The sequence below is a fragment of the Dromaius novaehollandiae genome, chromosome 7 (genome assembly GCF_036370855.1).
Source record: "Dromaius novaehollandiae isolate bDroNov1 chromosome 7, bDroNov1.hap1, whole genome shotgun sequence".
NCBI lineage: Eukaryota > Metazoa > Chordata > Aves > Casuariiformes > Dromaiidae > Dromaius > Dromaius novaehollandiae.
In genome coordinates, this window is record NC_088104.1 from 45,081,914 (window position 1) to 45,104,086 (window position 22,173).

General features: G+C 46.6%; 1 protein-coding gene across 2 annotated transcripts in view; it reads right to left on the reverse strand.

The window, feature by feature from the left end:
- Positions 1–206: 206 nt before the first annotated feature.
- COL6A2 (collagen type VI alpha 2 chain) overlaps positions 207–22,173 on the reverse strand; it is a 33,864-nt gene continuing 11,897 nt past the window's right edge. Inside the window, exons 11-28 of one of the 2 annotated variants that reach the window (XM_026107433.2) lie at positions 21,490–21,543; positions 21,036–21,098; positions 20,700–20,762; positions 20,376–20,465; positions 19,151–19,213; positions 18,647–18,709; positions 18,127–18,189; positions 17,501–17,563; positions 17,013–17,063; positions 16,092–16,127; positions 15,023–15,085; positions 14,413–14,475; positions 14,071–14,106; positions 13,584–13,629; positions 12,542–12,694; positions 11,808–12,260; positions 11,429–11,467; positions 207–1,846 (exon numbers count right to left, since the gene is read on the reverse strand). In XM_026107433.2, coding sequence (XP_025963218.2) covers positions 1,239–1,846; positions 11,429–11,467; positions 11,808–12,260; positions 12,542–12,694; positions 13,584–13,629; positions 14,071–14,106; positions 14,413–14,475; positions 15,023–15,085; positions 16,092–16,127; positions 17,013–17,063; positions 17,501–17,563; positions 18,127–18,189; positions 18,647–18,709; positions 19,151–19,213; positions 20,376–20,465; positions 20,700–20,762; positions 21,036–21,098; positions 21,490–21,543 — 2,070 coding nt within the window. In that variant the 3' untranslated portion in view covers positions 207–1,238. Of the gene's footprint in view, positions 1,847–6,228; positions 7,858–11,428; positions 11,468–11,807; positions 12,261–12,541; positions 12,695–13,583; positions 13,630–14,070; positions 14,107–14,412; positions 14,476–15,022; positions 15,086–16,091; positions 16,128–17,012; positions 17,064–17,500; positions 17,564–18,126; positions 18,190–18,646; positions 18,710–19,150; positions 19,214–20,375; positions 20,466–20,699; positions 20,763–21,035; positions 21,099–21,489; positions 21,544–22,173 lie in introns of those variants that run through there. The other variant, XM_026107434.2, reaches the window with a different exon arrangement.

Consider the following 22,173-nt stretch of genomic DNA (forward strand, 5'->3'; position numbering starts at 1 on the left):
TTCCTAGGAACATTCCCAAGGCTGGAGCTACAGGCTGAGCCAGACTAACTGCAGACTTCACTCTGACTCCTGTAGATATGTGCTGATTTACAGAATGGTGCTCTGTGGACTCTAAGAAAACTCAAACCAGTTAACATCAGGGGAATCAGCTGCTCATTAAAAAAAACCAAAACACACACAAAAAAACCTACAGAAGCTTTTCAGGATAGAGTGAAAAGAGTTTATTTGTTGATTTTTGCAGACAGCACAATTCAAGTTCAAATCTGGGTACTGCTTGGCAGATGCTGGTTGGAATAAGGCACCATGGTTATTTTGAGCACATTGGGATGAAAGGGTGAGGCAACTCCATATGCTGCCTGGTATTTTGAGAGATGCTGGGAGGCATGCTAGACCTCTCAGGCTGGATTTTGGGTACTGTAACAGGTTCTGGTGAAGGTAGGAATGGCAGAAGGAAGCAAGGGAGATATGACTCACAGGAAAATGAAAATCTCTAAGTTGATCTGTGAAATCTGGGATTGGTAGATCCCCGAAAGAAGCATATGCAGACAACTGCAGAAGACAGCAAAACCTCTAAGTTAGGCTGATGCCCCATCCCATCACTCCTGGAAAAAAGGAACAAGCAACCAAGGACAAAGGGAAAAAAAAAAAAAGAAAAAAAAAAAAAAAGAAAGCACATTTCTGACCGTATCAAGAAGCATGTGACTTGTCAATGAAGTCACTCCTGAGTGCTCTCATGGGGCAGAAGTACTGAGAGAAGAAAAAGGATGAGGAAGTGATTGAGAAAAGAGCTTGCTAAAGAACTGGGGATGTCACAAGCATAAAACTCCTCAAAAAAGGGCAAGGGACAGCAAGAGCTTCTGAAGATTGGAGATGATCATTTGTTCTATTGAACTAGAGAAGTTTCCTGTTTCTTTGGTAAGCCCTCCTAACATTACAGTACATACACAAAGGAATGGCTTAGTATGTGTAAAGCGTTACAGAAGTACTTCGTATGGCTCTGTATCCTGCTTTGATCTTGGTTTTAATTAGCACCATAAATGTAAGATACATGACTTCATCATGAAAATCAAATAAGAGCTCTGAACTTTGGCTAGAAAGGGGAACCCAGAGGGTAGCTGTGTACAAACTGTTCTGGGCCAGCTCAGGGTGGCTAACAACCATACAAAGTGAAGAAAATAAAACAAGTAATATCTGGGGTGTGTATACTGGTGAGAGGAGGAAATGTGCACTCCCTTCAACTAACATATCCACCTAATGAACCTGTCAAAGAAGCCGGGCTGGGAGAGGCTAGCATAGTCCTTCTCCCGGAAGATGGCTGCCCGGTCCCCGAGGCCAAGCTTCAGCAAGACATCCATGTCTACGTCACTCCCAAGAGCCACTACTGTGGGCATGACGTCCTGTTTCTTCATGGAGTCAATGGCCTCCTCAAGGTTCTGGCTTCCTGTGATGCCGTCAGTGATGAAGACAAAGGAGAGCTCAGCATTGCGCCGGGCAACTCGTTGCGTGTCCCCAGGGCTGCGCACAATGTTGTTGATGGCGTGAATGATGGCTGAGCCAATGTTGGATGATGAATCCAGATACTTGATCTGCGCCAGGGCATTGGAGATTTCGGTCAGGTTGTACGTCAGCGGGAAAACCACATCCTGCTCTTTCTCACTGCCATACTGCATAAGGGCAATCCGGGCATTCATGTTGTCATTGTTGCTTCTGGCCAGCGTGAGCTGTCGGGCTACCTCCTCCACAAAGTTGTGGGCCTTCCGGAAATTCTGCTCCCCAATCCTTTCAGAACCATCGAGCAAGAAGACGACATCAACAGGGCGCTGCGTGCACTGGGCCACCGCAAGCTCTGCAGGAAAGAGAGAAAAATAACATTTGGGAGTGTAAGAAAGCCTGCAAGATAAGGTTGGGGCTTCCCTTGTGCAGTGTGGGCTGGAATAGCTGCTGTGTATTTTTGCCTAAAGAAGGACCAGCTGTTGGTGGCTGGTAGCAGGATCTTTGCTTCTGACTTCCTCAGCTCCTGGGCACTGGCATTAATTAATTAATTAATTAATCAATCCTGGGCATTAATTCTGAGGCCTATGACAGATCACCACAAGCACCCAAGACATTAAACAGATCTGTAGATTTTCTGCGTTTCATCCCTGGAATTATACCACCTTTTCATACTACAGCCCAACCCCTTTCTGTAATGGGATGGCTAGAGATTAATGGCAGGTGGTATTTGCAAACCTCTCAGTTATATTTAGAGTGTGGTTTACTTTTGGAGCAATTCTTCATACACAGATCTGTTGGTTGGAAGCTGATTTCACACTGTGCCAAGATTTGTTTCATCAGTAATCACTAATTCCTGAAGAGCTTATAAAGGTTGGGTCATGTGGTTGAAAAACAAGACTATTCTTTTTGGTGCGTCTGTATGTAGTAAAACAGCTTTTGTAACGAAGACCAATAGTTGAATAAAACATGGTGGGAAACTGTTCTTAAGTCTTTTGGATCAGTACCGGTCCACAAAGGAGGCATGTAGGCATATGAATATATGCAGTGATTGAACTGAAAAAAAAAAAAAAGAAAAGGCAGAAGAAAACACCAATATTTAGACTCAGCTGTTAGTTTTAAGTCATTCTTATGTCCCCTTGCAGCAGCTGTGTTGCATTTGATGTTCTTCTGCATGCATTGCTTCTCTATGAAACATTTCAATTTCTGCATTTTTCAATTTTATTCCATTTTTAGATAAGAATTCTTTTGAGTTTTCTTCTCCACTGAAAGCAATAACCAGGAAAATGATTACAACAGCAGTATTCATTTGTGATGTACATGCTATGACTGGCCACTTCCTGAGGTATTCCACCTTTGTGGTAGCAATAGCCATACTATGCACTGTCCAGCCATTCTGTGATGAGCACTCTAAGATTGAATCCTGAAAGGGATAAGGTGAAAAAAACGGAACAGATGTCATGTTGTGTTGCATGACTAGCAAGTTTCAGAGGATTCTGGGGCAGCTTCAACCTGAACATCCATTTCCAGCAAGGGTAACTTTCATCATGAGTTTCACATGAAGTTGAATTTCAGTATCACGAACAAATCCGTCTGGCTGACATATTACTCAGTGCTGAATGCTGTTATATGTGGGGCTGGATTCAGCACTGTGGGGTGCTGAAGCAAAGCATTTTGTAATTCCTCATATGATCTGAACAAAATGAATGCCTCTTGAGTGACCAACACAACATAAAACTTGGCAGGTATGCAGTGCATTTAAAAAGTCACAGGTAACTGCAGGTGACTGAACACAGAACTTGACTCCACTTCCGTCTCCATATATATGGTCAACATTCAGGGAAGGGCAAATTTGTAAAATATTTTAGGCAAAATAGATACAACCACTCAAGAGACTATTGGGCCAGTGTGCAACACGAATTCGACAGCCTGGGACTGTGCTCCAAATGCAGCAGAAACACTGATGTTACGTATTGTTGTACTTGCAGATTATTTGACACCACTTCAATCCATGATAAAACAGTAATACCTGATACAGCAGCTTCTGGTACTTGTAGTTCACCCTAATTTGCTGGGCATGGCAAAGGTTCATAGTTGCATTTATGTTTCACGTTCACTGACTTTACAGCCTTGCATTTCTTCTTAGCCTACACTTTAAGACCTATCTATAGTGATGCCATGTCTCGAATGGTGCTTACTATACACTGACTTACTGCTAACAACGGGCTTCTGGACTGTCAGTTCTGATTTAAGCAGAAAGCCATCTCCAGTTGGAAGCAGTGGATATTTCTCCATGAGCTGTGTATAATATCACATTTCCAAATTCAATTGAATACTCCAGTCTTTCAAAGCAATAAAGGTATGTACTCACCTCTGACTGACTTTCTTAGAAAAATGTTGTCTAAATGTGCATTCATATCGTAGTTACCAATACACAAGTGCTGCTACCAGAAGGGTATTTTACCTTGGCAGTACCTGCACCAGTCAGCTCCGGGCCCTTATGTGCTCTGTGTATGCTTCATGTAGCCATGAAAGGGGAGAAGCATGCCCCTTTCAACCACATAATCTGATATTTAAGCAGGGCTTTGCAAAAGGGGAATGGAAGTGAGGGCTGCATATCATGCCAAAGAAGTGTTACAGGTCTTTCTCCCCCTGGTGCTTGTCTATATGCAGTCACATTTCTGGTGATTACAGTCAAGAACTTTCCCCACAACGGACCTAAAGTGAGCTTTAAGAGATCCTAGTTAGGCAGACAGCGGCAGATTGCCACTCAGAGCGCAGCATCAGTCCATGAAGCTTCAGCAAGAGCATAATGTGTGGCTAGCTCTCCGAAGAGCTGCTCTACAGATGTCTACTGCATGAGATCACCCCCCCCAGAGAAACTCCTCTTACTGCTCAGTCATCCTGGATGGAGAGGGCTGCCTTTGAGTCATGTCATAGATTAAACTCCTTTATGCATGAATTATCCCATGAGAACACTAACATAAATGACAGTGCAACAGCAATGAAACCACGGATTCTGTTCCATTCTGTATCATGCTTTGGTTGTACCTTATTCTAATTTCTGGGAGGATGTTGACACAAGTGCACCAAGAGTTCTGCATATGGAAATACGTACAGAAATTATGCTCCTCAGTATGCCTGCTACCAACAGAGAGAAGAATTTAGGTGAGACAAAAGAGCATTCCACCTTCCAAGGGCCTTGAGTTTTTCATTCTGGACTGTAGATGATCCTGAGAGATAAGCCCTTGGATGCACCACCATGAATTAGGCCAAATAATCTCTTCCTATTGTGCTTTTAATTGGAGTACCAACCCTTTTCATGCAGCTTACAGTGAGGCCTGTAGCTCACCATACTACAAAGTGTATGCTAGGAAACATCTGAGGCAGTCTAAAGGAAGCAGCACTGCAGAAATACCATCCAACTTTTTTGCCATTAGAAAACCAACTAATGATGCGCATGTGCAAGGTAATCCCACCCATTCACATAATGCTCATGCTTTTTCCTGCAGCAGGGTAACTTGTATTTCCTCTAACATTTCACAGTAGAGATGAAAGAAATAATGAACAAGTGAACTGGCCTCCCAGACCTTTCCTGGGCTTCCCCATTCACAACCTCCCAAGTCATCTGAGTGGTGGGAATTTTCTTTTCCCCAAGCTCTGATGTGTGTCCTTCCTTTACCTGAGAACTTTAGCAAGTCACTGCAGGAACCGCTGCTGTGTTGAAATCTATCTGGTTTTGTCAGAGACATTCACAAGAATTATGTTATCAAACTAGTACATCCACTTGCTTTAGTCTAATAAGGGTGAATGCAAATACTGCTCAGGCAAAGAGACATTTTCTCATAAATATTTTTCATAGTTAACTGAAGATTTTTTAGAGGTAAAAAAGTTTGTTTCCAATGCTTGCACTGCTTTTCTTGGAAATATTTCCAATAGAAATGGAATAAACAGCCACTGTGTGATGACATCTAAACTCACTTTCCTAAAGATTTGTTGAATTCCAATCTTGCCCAGAAAGACAGTTTCGCCCTGAGATGTTCCTTTCAAAACAGCATCTCCTTTGGGCTTCCAGTCATATCTGTGCTCAAGGACTTCTTTTCAGCATCATGACTGGAGCAACTTAATTACTTTGAGTTTAGTCTTCTCAGATGCACCACAGCGGGCTAAATCACATGCTAATTTTAGGATAAAAATCAAAACAGAGTAGGCAGTTTGGCCTTGCAAAGACCGTCCGTATATGGATTATAATAAGATGCTAGCATATGGATTCAGATACAGACAGATCCTCATCCTTCTGCCAGAACTTTGCCTAAAACTCTGAGCAAACCATTTAAAGCTAGGACGAGTTCTTTGGACTTTTTCCCATTATATTCCAATAGTGGAATTCTCTGAACTCCCTGGTATTGTACAGACCAGGAGCAAAAAAGTGCTAAAATGTTGAGAGAAAGATTGTCTTTGTGTAGTGTATTTGGCTTGATCATGAGCTGAACGACACGAACACCTCCGAGTGCCTGTTGCTGGACAACTTCTAGCCTAGTTTGGCAAGCCCCAGATGTTGGAACAAAGTTGCAATAAAACCTAGTAATTTGTTCAAGGTAGGCAAATTCCTCATTCCAATTCTCATTTCTGAGCTTGGCTACAGTTTGGTAACTGGCTCCACTTTACATACCTGAAAACAGACTTCATAATAGGCCAAACACATTATTTGAAGACTGTACATCTCCATTCTGCCCGTTAAATAGTACATTTGCTCAGCAGACTTTATTGCAATAATACCATGTCAGTTAGAGAGGCTGCAAAATTCACTTGCTAGGACTAAATACTTCCACTCTTGCATCTGTACACTCAATACTTGTGTTCTCTTTTTATAGCTTCACAGGGCAATGGTTATTCTAGAGGCACAAATGGCAGTCATCTGCCTAACTTTTTGTGAAAGCCATTGGTAGCTGAACTCATGGACGTATCACTCCTTGTCTAAGCAAATGTTCCCACAGCACAAGTGGTAGGCCTACAGTCTCTCTGAACCAAGACTAGAACTGGTAATGGATTTTATGGACTATACTACATCATGTTTAAATATGTGCTTTTAAACATCTTAATGCATCACACAGTTATGATTGCACAGTCATGGATTTTGGACTTCCTGGTCCTACATAATCTGTATCTCCTGGCTATGAATAGCTATACGTTGCTATTTAAGACAGAGAAAAAAACCACAACAAATATACAAGCAGAGCAAAAAGCACACAAAGCATATGTTCTGACAAAAGCACTCCTCAGGTTTTGGTACTCTTGATGGAAAGCCAGGAATGCCCTTCACTGCTTGGTCTTTCCCTCTAATATCATAAACTGTCTACTGAATGGTCGTATAGAAACGCTAACTGCAGCGAAAGGAGATGCATCTTGCTTTGCCAGTCTTGCCACACAAATGGTTTGCACAACCTGAAGACAGCACCCAGTTTTCCAGAAGATAAGAGCGCACAGAAGACACTTCAGAAGCAATCAGTGAAAAGATACGTAGGAAAGTGCGGGAAAAGCATATCACTAGGCTCTCTGCAAACAAAGGGCTCACTCCTGCCCTCAGTCACACGTGTGCCAGCAGTCTCATCAATGGAGCCTTGCACTCGTGTGTGGCTGAGGACTGTGCGACAGTCTTCCACCCTGCAACAGACTAGCTTGCCCATAGAGAGGGGGCGTTGGGAAGGTGAAAGGGGGAGCAGCTTGGCTGATTCAGAGACCAAGGCAGAGCAGCTGTCCTAGTGGCTGGAAGTTCCTCTGCAGAAAAGCAGTAGGTAAAGCAAAAGCATCACTTGTAATCTAAGGAGAAAGCCGCCATGCTCATCAGCCAGCCAAGCTGGAGAGATCCACCCCTTGTGTCACATCCCTGGCTGAGTGTAACCAAGCTGTCTCACTACCCGTGTTTCTCCTAAACTAAAAGCATCTACCAATGCACCCATCCTCTCTGCCAAATAGGCACTGGAGGAAAGATGTTTACAGGTCCAAATGATTCTCCCATCTCCCCTCAGCCTCTGCCTCCACCCACTTCATGTGTTCTATAATGGAGATGTCAGCAAAGCCCTAGCACGGTTTCTGGGTCCCCCACAATCTCGCTGTGCACCATTTTGAAGGTGTCAATGAACAGGTCCATCCACTCTTGCCGCTCATTTCCAGTGGCAAACTTGGCTTTTTCGGCGGTATAGGCCAAAGTGGCCACCAGCTGGGTGTACATGCTGGGGTCCTGGGTTTCCCGCGTGGCGTTTAGGAACTGGGCGATCGAATGTATGGTGCTGGGGAAATCTATGTTGACTCCCTCTTCCATGGGGCGGAAAATAAGTGGGTTTACGTTCCCAGGGTTCCTGCCATCTGTAAGTGAGCGTCAAAAGAATATTTTCAGGGCTTTCTAGCAATGGATCTCTCTGAATGCTACCTGGCTTTTCTATGTACACTGCACCAGATGAGAACAGAGCTAACAAGGGACAGAGGAGTAAAGAACAAAGCAAGACTTTAAATTTCAAGATCTAATTCTCAACAGCCTTGTTAGAATACATGTCCCAGGGCTCGATGTGGCTCCTGTGGTGAAAGCTCTCCCATATTTTTTGCAAGAAAGGCTGGAGCCAGAGACAACTGGCTGAAGGGAAAACTGCCAGCGGCTTGCAGAACAGCCCTTAAAGGTACCTAGGATCGAGCAGCTCTTTAGTGATTCAGGAAAGATCTACCCCAGCAAGGCCAGATGAGGGGAATACAGACCCTACTGCAACTGGCACTTCTACAGGTTGGGGGCAAAGCAGTTATTTATATTTTATGGATGTTCCACCTGGGGCATCTGACTTGTGGAATTAGGTATTACTAAATCCTGAAGAGCACTGGAAACACAGAATAATTAAGAAAAGACAATCAGTTGCTTATTTTTGGGAAATGAATTGCATTAACTTATGGACCAGATAACTATCTCACACAACATCTGAGAGAATGAACAGCATTTGGTGATTTAATGACAGGGCAAATACCACATTTGCTTGGGGAACTACGGGATTCTTACTGATATCACACACCCATCAACCAAGAGTCCTCAGAAAATGACACAAAAACGTAACTTCCCAGTCTCTTCTAACTAGTCTAGCATATTTATGATGGAGGAAGAGCAGTATTCAGGAAGAAGGCCAGAGGGTCCAACTTTTTTTCTGCATATGGAATTGGTTGATATCAGCTGTCAAGTAGCTTTGAACTCTGTTACATGCAAACTGCACACATGATGCTATACAGCTGGGGAGCTGGAAAGACATCTAAGGAAAGCATTACATAAACTCCTTGCCTGGCACTTAGCCCTCTGCACTTTGGCTAGAGTTAATACTCTGTTCTGTATAATGCTCCTGTGTGATGTCTGCGGCGATTCAGGATCCTAAGAACCTTGGTTTCCACCTGACTGCACTGAGCTTGTATTTGAATAAAAACCCAAAGCTCAAAGCAAAGCCTCAAAGCCTTTTGTATGGGTTAGAAAAAGCCTCACAGAGCGTCATGCGGTTTCTGTCAAAGCAATTGGTCAGTTCGGATTTGCTCAGCATTTAATCCTGCCTGGGCCCCATGTCAAGAAACACTCCAGTATCCTGTAAGAACCACCATGAGAGGTGATAAGGAGACATAGGTCTGTCCCTAAAACAGGAAAAGCTGGATTTCCTTAGACAAAGCACTGAAAGGTGGCATGCCTTCCTGGCTTCCTCTATCTGCAGACGAGAATTCATAAACCTGGTGACTCGTCCGGCTCTGCAAGGCAGCAGAGAGGAACCTGAGATATAATACCTGTCCCTCTCCATATTCTCCTGATGTAACATGTGTCTCTCCATATTCTCATGACAATATTCAGGCTGGAGCTCTGGTTGTTCCTTTAAGTGCCAAGACTACAGTTCTGAAAGTCTAAGGGCAAAGAAGAGGACCGAGTATAGCTCCCTCACTGAATCTATTTGGCCTGCCTACCACTTGGACACATTCATTGCGTATGCATTAAGCTCGCCCACATACCCTGCAAAGGTCAACATCTCCATCCAAAGGGTTTGCATATGGCTTAGCATCAGCTCTTGAAAACATTCTCAGAGAGCAAGAGGAAGCTGAACACTGATGCATAATTCTTTGCCATGGTTTTATAGCAGCTGAGAATCTGCAAACTCCATCACATTCCTTATTTTACTTCTCATCCAACACGTTTCCTTACTGCCATGTGGGTGTGATCATTGCAGATCCTTCTAGATGAAAACACATCATGGATAGTCCAGCACAGCAGGTGGAAGGTGCTTTGGGCAAAGGCCCCTGAATGCCTGGGCATCGTTCAGAATCCACTTAGTCTATCAGGCGTAGCACAGGTCCTTGCACACAAGGACAACTTTCGCCCATGTTGAGATGGTGTATTGTTACTTTCCGCAGGAGGGCCATGCCTAGCATGCCACATCATTCCAACTCCCATATCCTATAGGGTTGCAGGTGCATAGGGCCTGCACAGCATTCTGCCCACCTACGGCATGGCTTGAGGGAATTACTCGAGAGGGAATCTCCTTAGAAGCCTCCTCATATCACAGCTGTCATTTCTGTTCTGGTCTTCAAGCATGTCAGGTACAAGTGAACCATTCTCACCTTGTAACAGGAACAGAAATACCCAAGTGCACTACAGTAAAAGGACAGCCAAGTTCACCTTGCTTTGGAGGGTTATGATGGCCCAGACCCAGAACAACATGAATGGGCCACTGCTCAGGTCAGTCTCTCTCCTGAAGTATTCCACAGAAAGGGAGAGGCTGCAAAGACCAAAACCTTTAAAGATACCCAGGCAGTCACTAGCGTGACATGGAAAAGTTGCTTCCTCATGCACGGATCCACAGGACACAGCTCTTCAAAGTACATGACAGAAGAGTGTGCCTGGACAGCTCAAAACCACAGCTTGACGTTGCTTTCTCTGCATGTCCAAATGCAAACACTCAAAATACTAGTGTAAAAGTCAGATTGTAGACAGGAATAATTGGAACTTTTCTGACCATTCTGGGACCTTTCCTTCAGTGTGGAAAAGAAAGGGACTTCTTTGAAAATGGAGGTTGAGAGCTGAAGCTTGGGACTTTCAGAAAAACCCAATCATGCCAAAAGTTGGGATAAAAATCACAAGAAATGGCAAAACTTTGTCCCTTTTATGCTTTGCATGTATCAGAAAATACTGTATCTACTGTATTTAAACTGACATAGAGACTTAGACAGCCAGTATCTCTACAAATTCAGACTGCAGATCTGCCCCTTAACAAGCAAAATATGATCAAGTAAAGCTACCTGCAGCAAGCAGCAGCTGTCTCTTTTATATCAGAGGATCCTTACAGCCTTTTTCCTTTGATCCAACACCCTGAGTTAATTGTTAATTAAAATACAGCCAGTGTTAGAAAAGCCAAAGCTTTCAGTCCACTACAGTGTCATTTTCCAAACTGTCCCTACTTCCTCCTCTGCCCTCATCATTCACACAGAGCATCCTGCTCAGTGCTGCAGATATAACTCTAGATTTCAAAGGTCACATTGGTTGGGAAGTTTAGCAAGGACTTGATACATAATAGAGACAACGAGCAAGTGAGAAATTCATTACTGAGGCTGGAGGTCAAAACTTGGTGGCTCCCAGGAATTTGGAAATTAAGTAAAGTTCTGTTGCACTTGGACAGGGAGATGTAGCAGAGCTGAGCAAGGCTCGTGCACTAACACGATGCACTAGTACCTGTGAAGAGAGCTCAAAGAGCCAGGAAAAGAGCAGGAGATGAAAAACGGGGGCCTTGCCTGATGTAAAGTAATACTATTTCCCAAATTCCCTGCCATGCCAAGCGAATGAACAGGATTGAACACTCCCTCCCAGTCCTGAGTCTTGTGCACTCTCCCCTGGACCTACCACTTTATGCAGATGGCATGAAGTTGTAAAGTTTACCTGTTTGACAGGGCAGCTCGGGGCAGACAATCTGTGGATCTGGAAGGAAAAGAAACAAGGAAAACTGAGTGATGTACTGCCACCCCTCTCTACTGCTTGAGCAGTCAGAGTAGCAGGTCCAGGCCTCTCACATGGGGAAAGGACACCTAAGGATGGCCCCGAGAGGCTGTCCCTTTTCTGAGGAAGGACTGTCTATCCAGAGCTACATAACCCCACCAGGTGAGGGTCAGCCCCCCCCCACCATGGGTGACCCAACTTATGTGCTACTGGCCAACTTGCTGGGCACAGCAGCTCTGCAATTGCTGGAAAGCACTCCCACTCCAACCCCTGCGGCTAGGAAACTTCAGTTCCTGTGAGAAGTTCAGGGACAGGTACAGACCTGGGCAGAGCACATCCTCCATCTTGTCAATGAATTCCTCTGCGACCAGGTCTGAGAAGAGCCTCATCTTCTGGACTCGCTGGGGTTCATTGCAAGCAATGGAGACCAGGGTCTCACTCTGTTCTGGCTGATCAAACATGTCCCCAATGCCAATGGTGTTGACAAGCACATCTCTACCGCAAAGAGCCCCCAGGTTCTTGTCATCATCTCGGGGGTCATAGCGCCCATCTGTTATCACCACAGCAAACACCTGGGCTTTCTCTCGCCTGCTTTCCTTGATGAGCTTGTTGTAGGCAAACTGAAGAGCAGATGGTGTCCAGGTGCCCCCAGCAATCCACTCCAGGCGTTTCACTGCTTCCTTGAAGCTTGACAGTGAATCTATGCGTTCATCATCAAGTTTGATGGCTTCAAAGGTCCCGTCATGACTGTACTGCACCACCCCGACACGGGCACCTAACAATGACATGTCACATTACTTGGCATGGCATCTTCAGGGAAAAACTGAGAAAGGCAGCAAGCTTTCTATCTGTGAAGAGCTGCCCAAATGGCCTATTAGACAGGGAAGGGGAGGGAGGAAGGAGCAGAAACTACTACAGAAATGCACAGCAGATGGATTGCACGCCAGGGCAGCTACAGACATATGTGGAAGCTGGAGGGACACAACAAGACTCTTCTCTTCCTGCTACATGCCCCTCTAGCCTCCCCCCTCCGCGCCCCCCCCCCCCACTCCAGACCTGTTTCTGACTTGGGGTCCTTGGCAATAGAGCCCAGCCGGCTGACCACATTGACAACAAAATTTTTCTCCAGGGTGAAGTTGGTGTAGCCAATACTCTCCGAGCTGTCTATGACGAACATAATATCCAGGGCACCACAGCGCTTCTCGCAGTCTGGGGAGAGGAACAGAAGGAAGAAATCTCAGAGGTCGAGGACAGTGGGAACAAGAGCCATCATGGCAGAAGAGACCATATATAGGAAGATGGAGACATTTAACATCACTCCAAGGATTCAAAGGGCCTGCTGTGCTGCCCACAGCCAGCAGTGCAGGGAGAATTTTATGTGCATCTTTCTGTTGACATGTGTCCATAGAAACCTTGTTAATCCTATCATGTACTACACTCTATTGTATCATTTGGATCATGCGGTTTGATTACAGATCACTACTCCTGTAATGGCAGAGCTGAATTTGGGACATAAAGCAGGCAGCCCCAACAGTGCCACTCTCAGTGGTGGGCTTAGACTTGAGTGAGCAGGTGAGATTTTCCTATGGTGTCTTTCCCTGCTACCTCATCTACAGGGGACAGCATTACACAGAGAACCCAAAGAGCCTCAGTGTGCCAGTGGCTCAATGTACAGGGCAGAGCAGAAGCCATTCTGAAAGGGAGGCAAGGTGTATGGGACTTATTGGATCTCTGTCTCACACCGAGACCCTCTGTATTTTGCTTGACCACCCACTTGAGCTCACAGGGCCAGAGCTCCTTCAAGGATGACTGTCCATCTGCAGTTGCTCTGCTGCCTGCTGATGCTGTCTAGGAAGGAGGCCAGCATCCCTGCCCGTAGTCACCTCCATGGAGACACTGCCCAAAGGATGGAGAAGGCCTTTACTGGCCTCCTGCTCAGAAGCAGGCTCCTTTACAGGCAACCTTTCAAGTGACAAGGAGGCAGAACTGCCCTACAAACAAAAGTGGTCTGCCTGTCCTCCTTCCAAACCTGGCTGGTTGTCATCCCCCTGCCTAAAAAATGGCTTACAACTCAGAATAGAAGCAATAGTCAACTCACCACAGCATCCACATGTTTCTCTCACGTAGGTCATCACATCACAGTCCTGCCAGCAAAGCAGAGAGGCAGGGTTCAGGGTGAGTGCTATCCCTTCCCTTCCAAAGCAACCAGGCAGCCCTGCCTTCACCCTCTGAAGCGAAAGGCTCTCCTTTCACTTCCTACCCAGTAAGCCCCACTCTTTTCTCAGCTTGAGACTGTTTCAGCTCCCACTGGAAGATACGGATCCCTTGCCCTGCCCTTGACAAGATGGCTTCAGTCCTGCCCTGTTGCAGGATGATGGCACTCAGCTCTTTTCCAAGACCTATCTCTGCATGAGCAGCAACAGCATCTAACTGTTAGATACTATCTAAGTATCTAACACCCTGTTTCATTCTCAGGCTGCATGCTGCCAAAACAAACAAACAAAAAAACCCCGCAAAAGTCAAGCCCTGCTGGTTGCCCCTAGGTGGAAGAACATTTGGGTGATCTGGAGAACAGTCCTACTTACAGTTAGGCCAGGATCTCCTGGTGGGCCGGGAATTCCCTGTAAGAAGAACACAGTGCTTTTAGGCACAAATTTCCTAGGAGTCCCCACTGGGAACTTGACACTAGTGCAATCATGAACTTGGCTTTTTGGAACGGTCTGCCACGGGAAGGATAGGAAAGCCTCTCTGGTAGCCATCAGATGTGTCCAACAGCTGGAACGCCCGGTAAGTCACCTCCAGCAAGTCCTGCTGTAGGGAGACCTGCTAGGGCGGTCTGAGCTTTAGAGCAGCAGGCACATGGGAGAAGTGGGGAGAAGAAGGAGAAGTTGAAGCATTTGGTCAGACATGATGGCATGATACCGTACCTCAGGGCCTGGTTCACCAGTTGGGCCTCGGGGTCCAGGCTCACCACCTGGGCCAGGATCACCCTGAGAAAGAAACAAAGAAGAGTCAAACATTTTCGTGACAAGGCTCACAACCCACACTGCTAGTGTTAGGGGCTTCTCCTGACCAGCCCATCAGATCTGCTAAGTGGTGTCACCAGCCTGCGACAGGCAAGCTTAGAGACATGGGGCAGGAAAGATGGCTAGCAGTGCCCTCTTCAGTATGCAGCTATATTGGTCAAATATGGGAGAGCAAACTATGTACTCTGGCACAACTCCTTAGCATGTAAGGTGGCTATAAATCCCACATTTCCAGAGCGTTTACAATGGGGTGTTTAGTGGTGACACAGTTGCCCCTTTCTTTCAGTCCCCATGTGTTGTTTTAGCATGACCTGACTGACCTTCACAAGCGCAAGAGTCCTTATAAAGAGCCAGTTATTGGAAGACCCCGACCCAGCGTCACCAAGTGGGGAAAAACCCACCAGCTCCTGCTTTTGATTCTCAGTTTCTGCAGGGGCTTTGGCAAAGGTGTGAAAGGGCATGCATGCCTTTCCTGAGCTGAAGCTGCGAGCAGTACTGAAAGTGTACTTACAGGTTCCCCCTTCTCTCCTTTTGTCCCTTGCACTCCTTTTGGTCCAAGCTCACCTCTTCCTCCCTGTGAAAGAAGGGAGAAACAGATCCAGCATAGAGAACATATGGATGTACTCAGACAGATGAATTACTGCTAGTGAATCTATCAAAAACACACATGTGTCTGGCCTATCTATCCCCAAAGGGCACCCTTTAAACCAGCAGCTCAGCACAGAGCAAATAATGTTTACATAGGCCACTCTAACAGGCAGTGACTGAAGAATAAAGAAGCTTTACAAAACATATTTGAGATTGTTTCACAAGGAGTTAAGCCTGGAAATTGTACCCAGAGTCAGGCTGGTCACCTACAGAGCTATCCCATCTTTTTCCTTCTGTACAGTTAATATTCACAGCCAGACTGGGAACACACAGATCTAGAGAGAAAGCCTGGAGTGTGCTGTGGGCTCAGTAACACTTTGGACATGCAGTGGTTACAGGCTACTTCAGAGAGGGTTTGTTCCACAAAGTGGAGGCTTCAGCAGCTGTCCCTGGCATGGTGCTGTCACCCTGGAGTGGAGTGACTGAGCTTCGGAAGTAGAACACAGAAAACCCCAGAGAAAACACTGAACACTTGAAAAAAGGCCTTACAACTTGGCACAACCAAAACTCAGGTTGCCTGCACCGCTCCCACGAAAGGGCTAGCAGATCATGTGAAGATGGAGAAACAAACCATTTCCCCCAGTCACCTTCTCACAGAGCTAAGCTGTTTCTCTTGTCTTTTTAAAAATAGTTTGACCAGAAACAGTTTTCCTGTCTGAAAAGAGTGTTCAGTGCCTACTTTTTGTTTTATGGCTACTTAGCCCTAACCTGAAGGACTGAAGCCATCTTCGCTGCTAGTCCCACATCAGCTTACGAAGTACAGCGTATGAAATGGTGGGGAGAAGAAAACCGAGAGAAGATTGTTTGCAAGGAAGAGGAAAAGCTGCTGCAGGAATACAGGTTCCTGAGCCACTAATTCAGAAAGCCAGGAAACAACTACCTTGCATAGCAGTCAGGCCAAAAACAGACCAACAAGGGGCAAAAACACTTACCTTTGGTCCCAGCTGCCCCTTCTCACCCTTGTCACCCTGGGAAGAGAGAGGAGTGAGTCAGTATCTGACCGGTAATGGAGCCCCATAGTGCACGCCTATGTTTGAAGGCTATAATCAGGGACTCAAAGCTAAATGACCAGTGAAACTATAGACTGACAGTTGGGGTTGTGGGCCCATGCACCTCCTTGTCACCTCAGTCAAGGCTGGAGCCCTCTGTGCCTCTGACACGGAGCTGAAGGAGCTAGGGCTGGGCTCAATCTCTGTGAAGCAAAAGGGGAATCTTCCTACTCACAGGGACAGGTTTTGGACCATGGCCAGGATGTCCAAAGGCTCATATCTGAATCTCTAAATTTACCAGCTGAATTTGGTGAGTCAAAGAATTATTGCCCTGCTCTCCTTGACCACAGACAGGCAGTTAGGCAGTTAGTCTGAAGGACACCGTGGCCTGCAGTAAATGTAGAATGACACTCACTCCAGCTTCTTTAGAAGAAAGGTCTGCATTTGTAGCAAGTCCCAGCCTTGCATTGCCCATTCAGTTTTTGACTGCAGTAATCAGTGGGTATGGGACAGGAATGCTAATTTTCTCAACCTAGCTTCAGAGGGCAGTGAACAGATCTGATGTCCAACATTTCTTAGAGGAATAGTAAAGCTTTCTGACAGGGAATCCTCTTTGGAGCTCTTTGGTCATGTGTGAATGAAGCATCCCTCTCCCCTCAATCCAGAGGGGGCAGAAAACTGGCACGGAAAGACCGCTTCCTGATCCTCTTTACAGACTTCAGTTTCTCATGGATCTCATCATATTTCCCTCCTCCCTTCGTCTTTCCTGAAGGCGTTCAGCTTCAGTGTTAACCCCTCCACTGACACAGGCTACTTCCAGAGCTGCTCTAGTACACATACCTGCACTGCATGAACCACACGTACCTGCGGTCCTCTGGGGCCAGGATAGCTAAAACCAGGTCTGCCTCTGTCACCCTTTAGTAGAAAAGAAATGACAAGTCAGCAACCAAACCCAGCCTTTTCTGACCTAGTGATGCCAGTGACAGCCAAGGCCATTTTTCATCCACTCCGCAGGGAAGAGAAACCACCAAGAGCCATGGCCTCTGCACAGCCCTCTCTCCCAGCAGTTGGGCTCTGAAACATTGGGAGCAGCCATTTAGAGTGAGGCTTGAAAGGATCTTGGGGACATCATATGCCTGGGACATCCCTGAATCCTTACAGGGTGAAGGATGTAACCAGCTTTGTTTTGGCCAGAACAAGGCCTAAGTCTTGGTCCTACAGAGAAGACTAGGTTTGAGCCATTGCTGTTTCCAAGGCACATAAATAGGTCAAAGAGTTTCTGCAACAGAAACTGACTTTTTTTTAAAAAAAAGCCGCTCTTAAAGGCACTGAGTTGCATTCAGAGACTTTACCTTTGGTCCTGGTGGTCCTGCATCACCTCTTGGGCCCAAGTCACCAGGATCCCCACGCGATCCCTGCGGGATAGTGTTGGGGAGAGTAGAGAGAGCGTATGAGAATATTTCCTGTAGCTCCCTGGCCATATGGAGGATCATGCTGGGGAAACTGACTGTTAAGATGATGCAGCAAGACCATCTCCCCTCCCAGTGTGGTTATTGCAACAGTGACTAATTCATCACTTGGGTTCCTGCATCCCACAGAGCTACCCAGATGTCATGGCACCACTGTCAAAATAGGGTACTGGATTAACTGCAAATTTAGGCTGAACAAGCATTTGGAGCAGCCCCACCTCCCCTAGCCAAGTGCTCTGCTCTGATGCTGTTCCCTCCCACATTATTTTGGGAACACCTGGGTGATGGGAGTGACACAGAAGTAACCTTGCTGAGCACTGCTTAGCTCAGTCTCTCCTTGATCCTGATAAGGACTAGCAGTGGGCCTCTGGGCTAGTTTTTGAGACTCCCTGCAAGAAGGTCTTGCAGTCTCCCCTCTGGGGATGACAGTGCAGCCAGCTTAAGTCAGTAGGACAAGCTGTTGCCACAGAGGGAGGAGAGGGTCACGAAAATGTCCTAAGACAACTTACTATGTTGCCTGGCTCTCCCACAGCACCTGAAGGGCCTCTAGGTCCTGCCAGTCCTTGGTCTCCCTGGAAAGCAAAGTAAGAATTGAGAATATACAGGAGCAGATACAGACATACTCCTCTAAGCCATATGGCCTCAGTGCTAGGCTGGGCAAGTGCTCTGGCACCAGAATGATTCCTCTGGGGACTATGGAGTCCTAGCCTCGCATTTCAGCCTCTCTGAATGAAATTCCATTCTGCATGAAGCTCCTCTTTTGATGGCAAGCAGTCTAAGTGACTGTCCCATGGAGGAGAGACAGTTCTCTCCAACCACAACCCCCCAGCTGCACTTTCTGTGCAGTGGGCACCACCCAGCTGTGGGACCAGCCCTCTCTCTGCAGAAGCACATGTGGAGAGTGAGGACTGCTCAGTCAGAGGGAGGGGGTGGCTGCATCAGGTACACATTTGGTGGTGGGAGCTGGTGAGCTGTCCTTGGGGCAGTAGCACTCTCTCTACTGGCTACTGTGATCCACTACTTGCTTACCCTTGCTCCTTTGCTTCCAACCTCTCCGGGCAGGCCACGAGGACCCTCTGGACCAGGATCTCCCTGTGATGAAGATAAAGGCATCCCTTGTCAGGCAGGTCTCCCAGCTTCATTTGTGTACTTGGCAGTCCTCTGAGCAGTGAGGAGGGGTGATGCTGTTCTCAAATCTGGTGCTTCGTAGCACCAGCTCAAGAGAGGATGCGAGGGCAGGGTGCCCTCTGTACACAGCTCTCAGCCTTGAGCATTACTATCCTTCATCCTCACTCAGTTCTGAATCAAATCCTGGTAGAGTAGGATGTACCTGCTCCTTTCAGAGCTTATTGTCATGGCTCCTTGAGGTCAGGGCAGGCACCAGGCGCAATGGGAGCAGAACCCACATGCAACACTGGGATCTGCAACTCCCAGCTCTGGCCTTGGGCACTTCCATGGCTGGGCAGCAGCGCATCATGCAGGCCTACACATCTCAGTCTCGTTTGCAATGGTGTGTGCAGTTGCTTTACTCACCCGTTCTCCCTCGGCCCCAGGGCTCCCTTTACTGCCTTTCGTCCCTGGATCTCCACGTCGACCCTTGACAGACACAGAAAGCGATCACGTAAACTGGATGCAAACACAGATGCTACCTGAACAGCGATGCTCGGCTGCCTCTGCCTTCTCCTTCCTAGCTCAGGAAACATGTCTCCTGTCCCCCCTTAGGAGCATGTGCCCGGCAGCAGGGGAACATGCGTGTCCATGCCAGGCACTGCTTGCAGGCTCTTGGGAAGTCAGAACCAAACTATTCTCTTGGGATGGTCATTGTTGTAGTGTCCACACTGACACTCATGGTTCATCCCCTCAGCATTAAATACGCTGCTTTATTTTTAGCTCATCTGTCTTAGCTTCCCTCATCGGATCTTGCACAAACACATCAACTAATCTGTACCAGGTAGGCTCTGGCCTCTTGATACTAGTGGAGTTGTGCTGCTTTATTCTTCCTGGGGATGTTGTCTTCAGCCAACTTCTATGAGAAGCCAGTGATCTGGAGAACTTACTAGAGGACAGTCAAAGTGTCAAAGGGTGAGCACAGAGGCATGTGTGGTCATGTGGGAATATGGGATGCTTCTTTGAAGTGTTTTAAGTGAAATGGTTAATGGCGTTGACTTAAAGACATCAAATTTAGAATTATGCAGGTACTGCTCTGTAAAGATGAGGAGGATTGTGTTTCAGGTGCTGAAAGAAGCTCAGGTGTTTCTTGGGCTTCATGTTTTTAATGTTTTCCTTGCAATTAAGGGGACTGGATAATATCTAGTTGGAAGAAAAGAGTCTAAAGCAGTTGTAAGAAAAGAGAGGAAACCTAATCAATTAAACAAGAAGCAGACAATTTAAGCTACTTGCCAGATACCAACCATTTGTTGCCTCATCCTTGGTGCAAACTGCCATGACAAACTCGGAAGTAACTCTCCTGTGTCCTTACACAGCGCTGTCAAGGTTAAGATGAGCTCCAGGCAGGCATTAGCACTCGCGCTGGGATTTATCAGGAATGGCAGACAAGGAGATAAGCACCTGTGCATCTTTTGGGATGCAGAAGGCAGGGCAGGCAGGCAGGCTAATGGGGGAGTTTCTGGGACTTGCTCAGACATCAAGGTAATAGGTTTCTGTTGCCTTTCCTGATAGCCTGTCCAAAGTTCATCCATGTACCGGGATCACACTTCTGCAGTGTGCACACTTTTCAGAGAGGTATTCAGAAACTTACAGGCTCTCCTTTGGGTCCAGGAGGTCCTGGTTCACCTCTTCCTCCCTTGCTTCCAGGAGGTCCTTGGGCTCCAGCATTGCCTGGAAGACCCTTGGAAAAGAAAGAGAGTTTGTGTGAAGGCAGAGCAAGGAGCACTTCTGTATTCCTATCTCATACAGTCCATCCTTGAACAGATACATATCCGAACACAACCCTTATTGTCTGTGTAACAGCTGCCTTGTGACCAGTGGCTCACTCTCCACAGCTGACAATACTCCTGATCTGTGCCACATGGAGCAGTATCTGGTAAGAAAGTGCAGACATCTGAATGTTGTATGAACCTACCGGACTCCCTTTTTCCCCTGGAGGTCCTGGAGGTCCACTGCGACCAGGCCGGCCGGGATCTCCCTGAAACAGCCAGAGAGCAATCGTCATTACTGACATTGGGATTTTATTGTACACCACTGATATGCGCCATGTGGAACCCAATGAGGATAGTTGGCAAAACTCTTCCCTTGGTTCCTGTTTCTGGTGACGGGATCCATGCCCCAGAGGCAGGATAGAGCTTACCAACTCCATGAGTACCAATGGAGCTAAGAATAAATTCAGCCAATGGTGTTTAGCTGTCCCTACTGGTGGTCTCTGTCCATACTCTCTGGTCACCGTCCAGAATACACGTACCTTTGCACCTTCATCTCCTCTTTGTCCTTGGTCTCCTGCATCTCCTGGATAGCCATCAGGGCCCTAGGGAGGGAAAGAACAAAGAACCATACATTCTTCAGTAACAACAATGTACAGTTTTCTTGCAGAATAAATCAACACCCTTAGAAAATCACTCTCTAGTGACTCAAACTCAGTTTCTCCTTGCTGCTACTCTTAATGAAAAGAGCAGTTGCTTCTCCATACATGGAACAGAGTGACACTGGGGGATGCCAGTTTTCCTGCCTATGGAAAGGAGGCATTTCAGGCTGTGCTCCCTGTTGCAAGCCTGGGATTGGACTATGCAATAGATAGAAAAATGGGCTAGTAACCTCTCTTGTCAGCCATATCTTACTGCATGTGTAACTCATTCCTCAGGTAAAGTTAGTGGGGCTGCTCGTCTGATTTGCTGGAGGAAAGAATAATGCGTTCCTACCTTGTCACCAGGGTCTCCCTTACAGCCTGGTGGTCCAATTCTCCCCAGCTTGCCCTGGAGAGAGAACATTCAAAGGAAAAAGGCAGAAAAATTCTTGTTAACAGAAGGGAAAAATGTACTGCTGTGTATCTGTGGTGTGCAGATAGAAATGGAGACAAATAAAGTAGTCTGGGCACCTTGGAAAACCCTGAATGGCTGTAGGGCTATTGCTAGGAATTCAAGCACACTCCCCCTGCACATATGCTCTGGGTCGTAACTTAAGGCTTATGAAAATGTCTCTTGAAGTTGGATTTCACAGTCATTCATGTCCAAGGTTGTGCTGGTCCTCTTTTGTGTGTCTTACAACAGAGTAGTTCAGCATGTAGTAAACATGACCAGTGATCTTAAAGTAATGACAGCCTAACTCTGTGCTCCAAAACTGCTTTGTTAGCAGCCATTATATAGCTAGCCCCAGCTGGAGAGGGGTGGGAAAGGTGACCATCGAACACTTAGATCATCCATGTGCTAGCATTTACTGCTTTCTGCATAAGGGACATTACTGGTAATTTTCAGCTCTTCACTAACACTCGGAGCATAATTCCATGACACAACCAAGCCAACCTAATAGCTCATTGATGCTGAGGAAGAGGAAGCTCAGTTTCCCTTCTTGGCAGGTTGACCTAATTGTATGATGAAACCACAGCC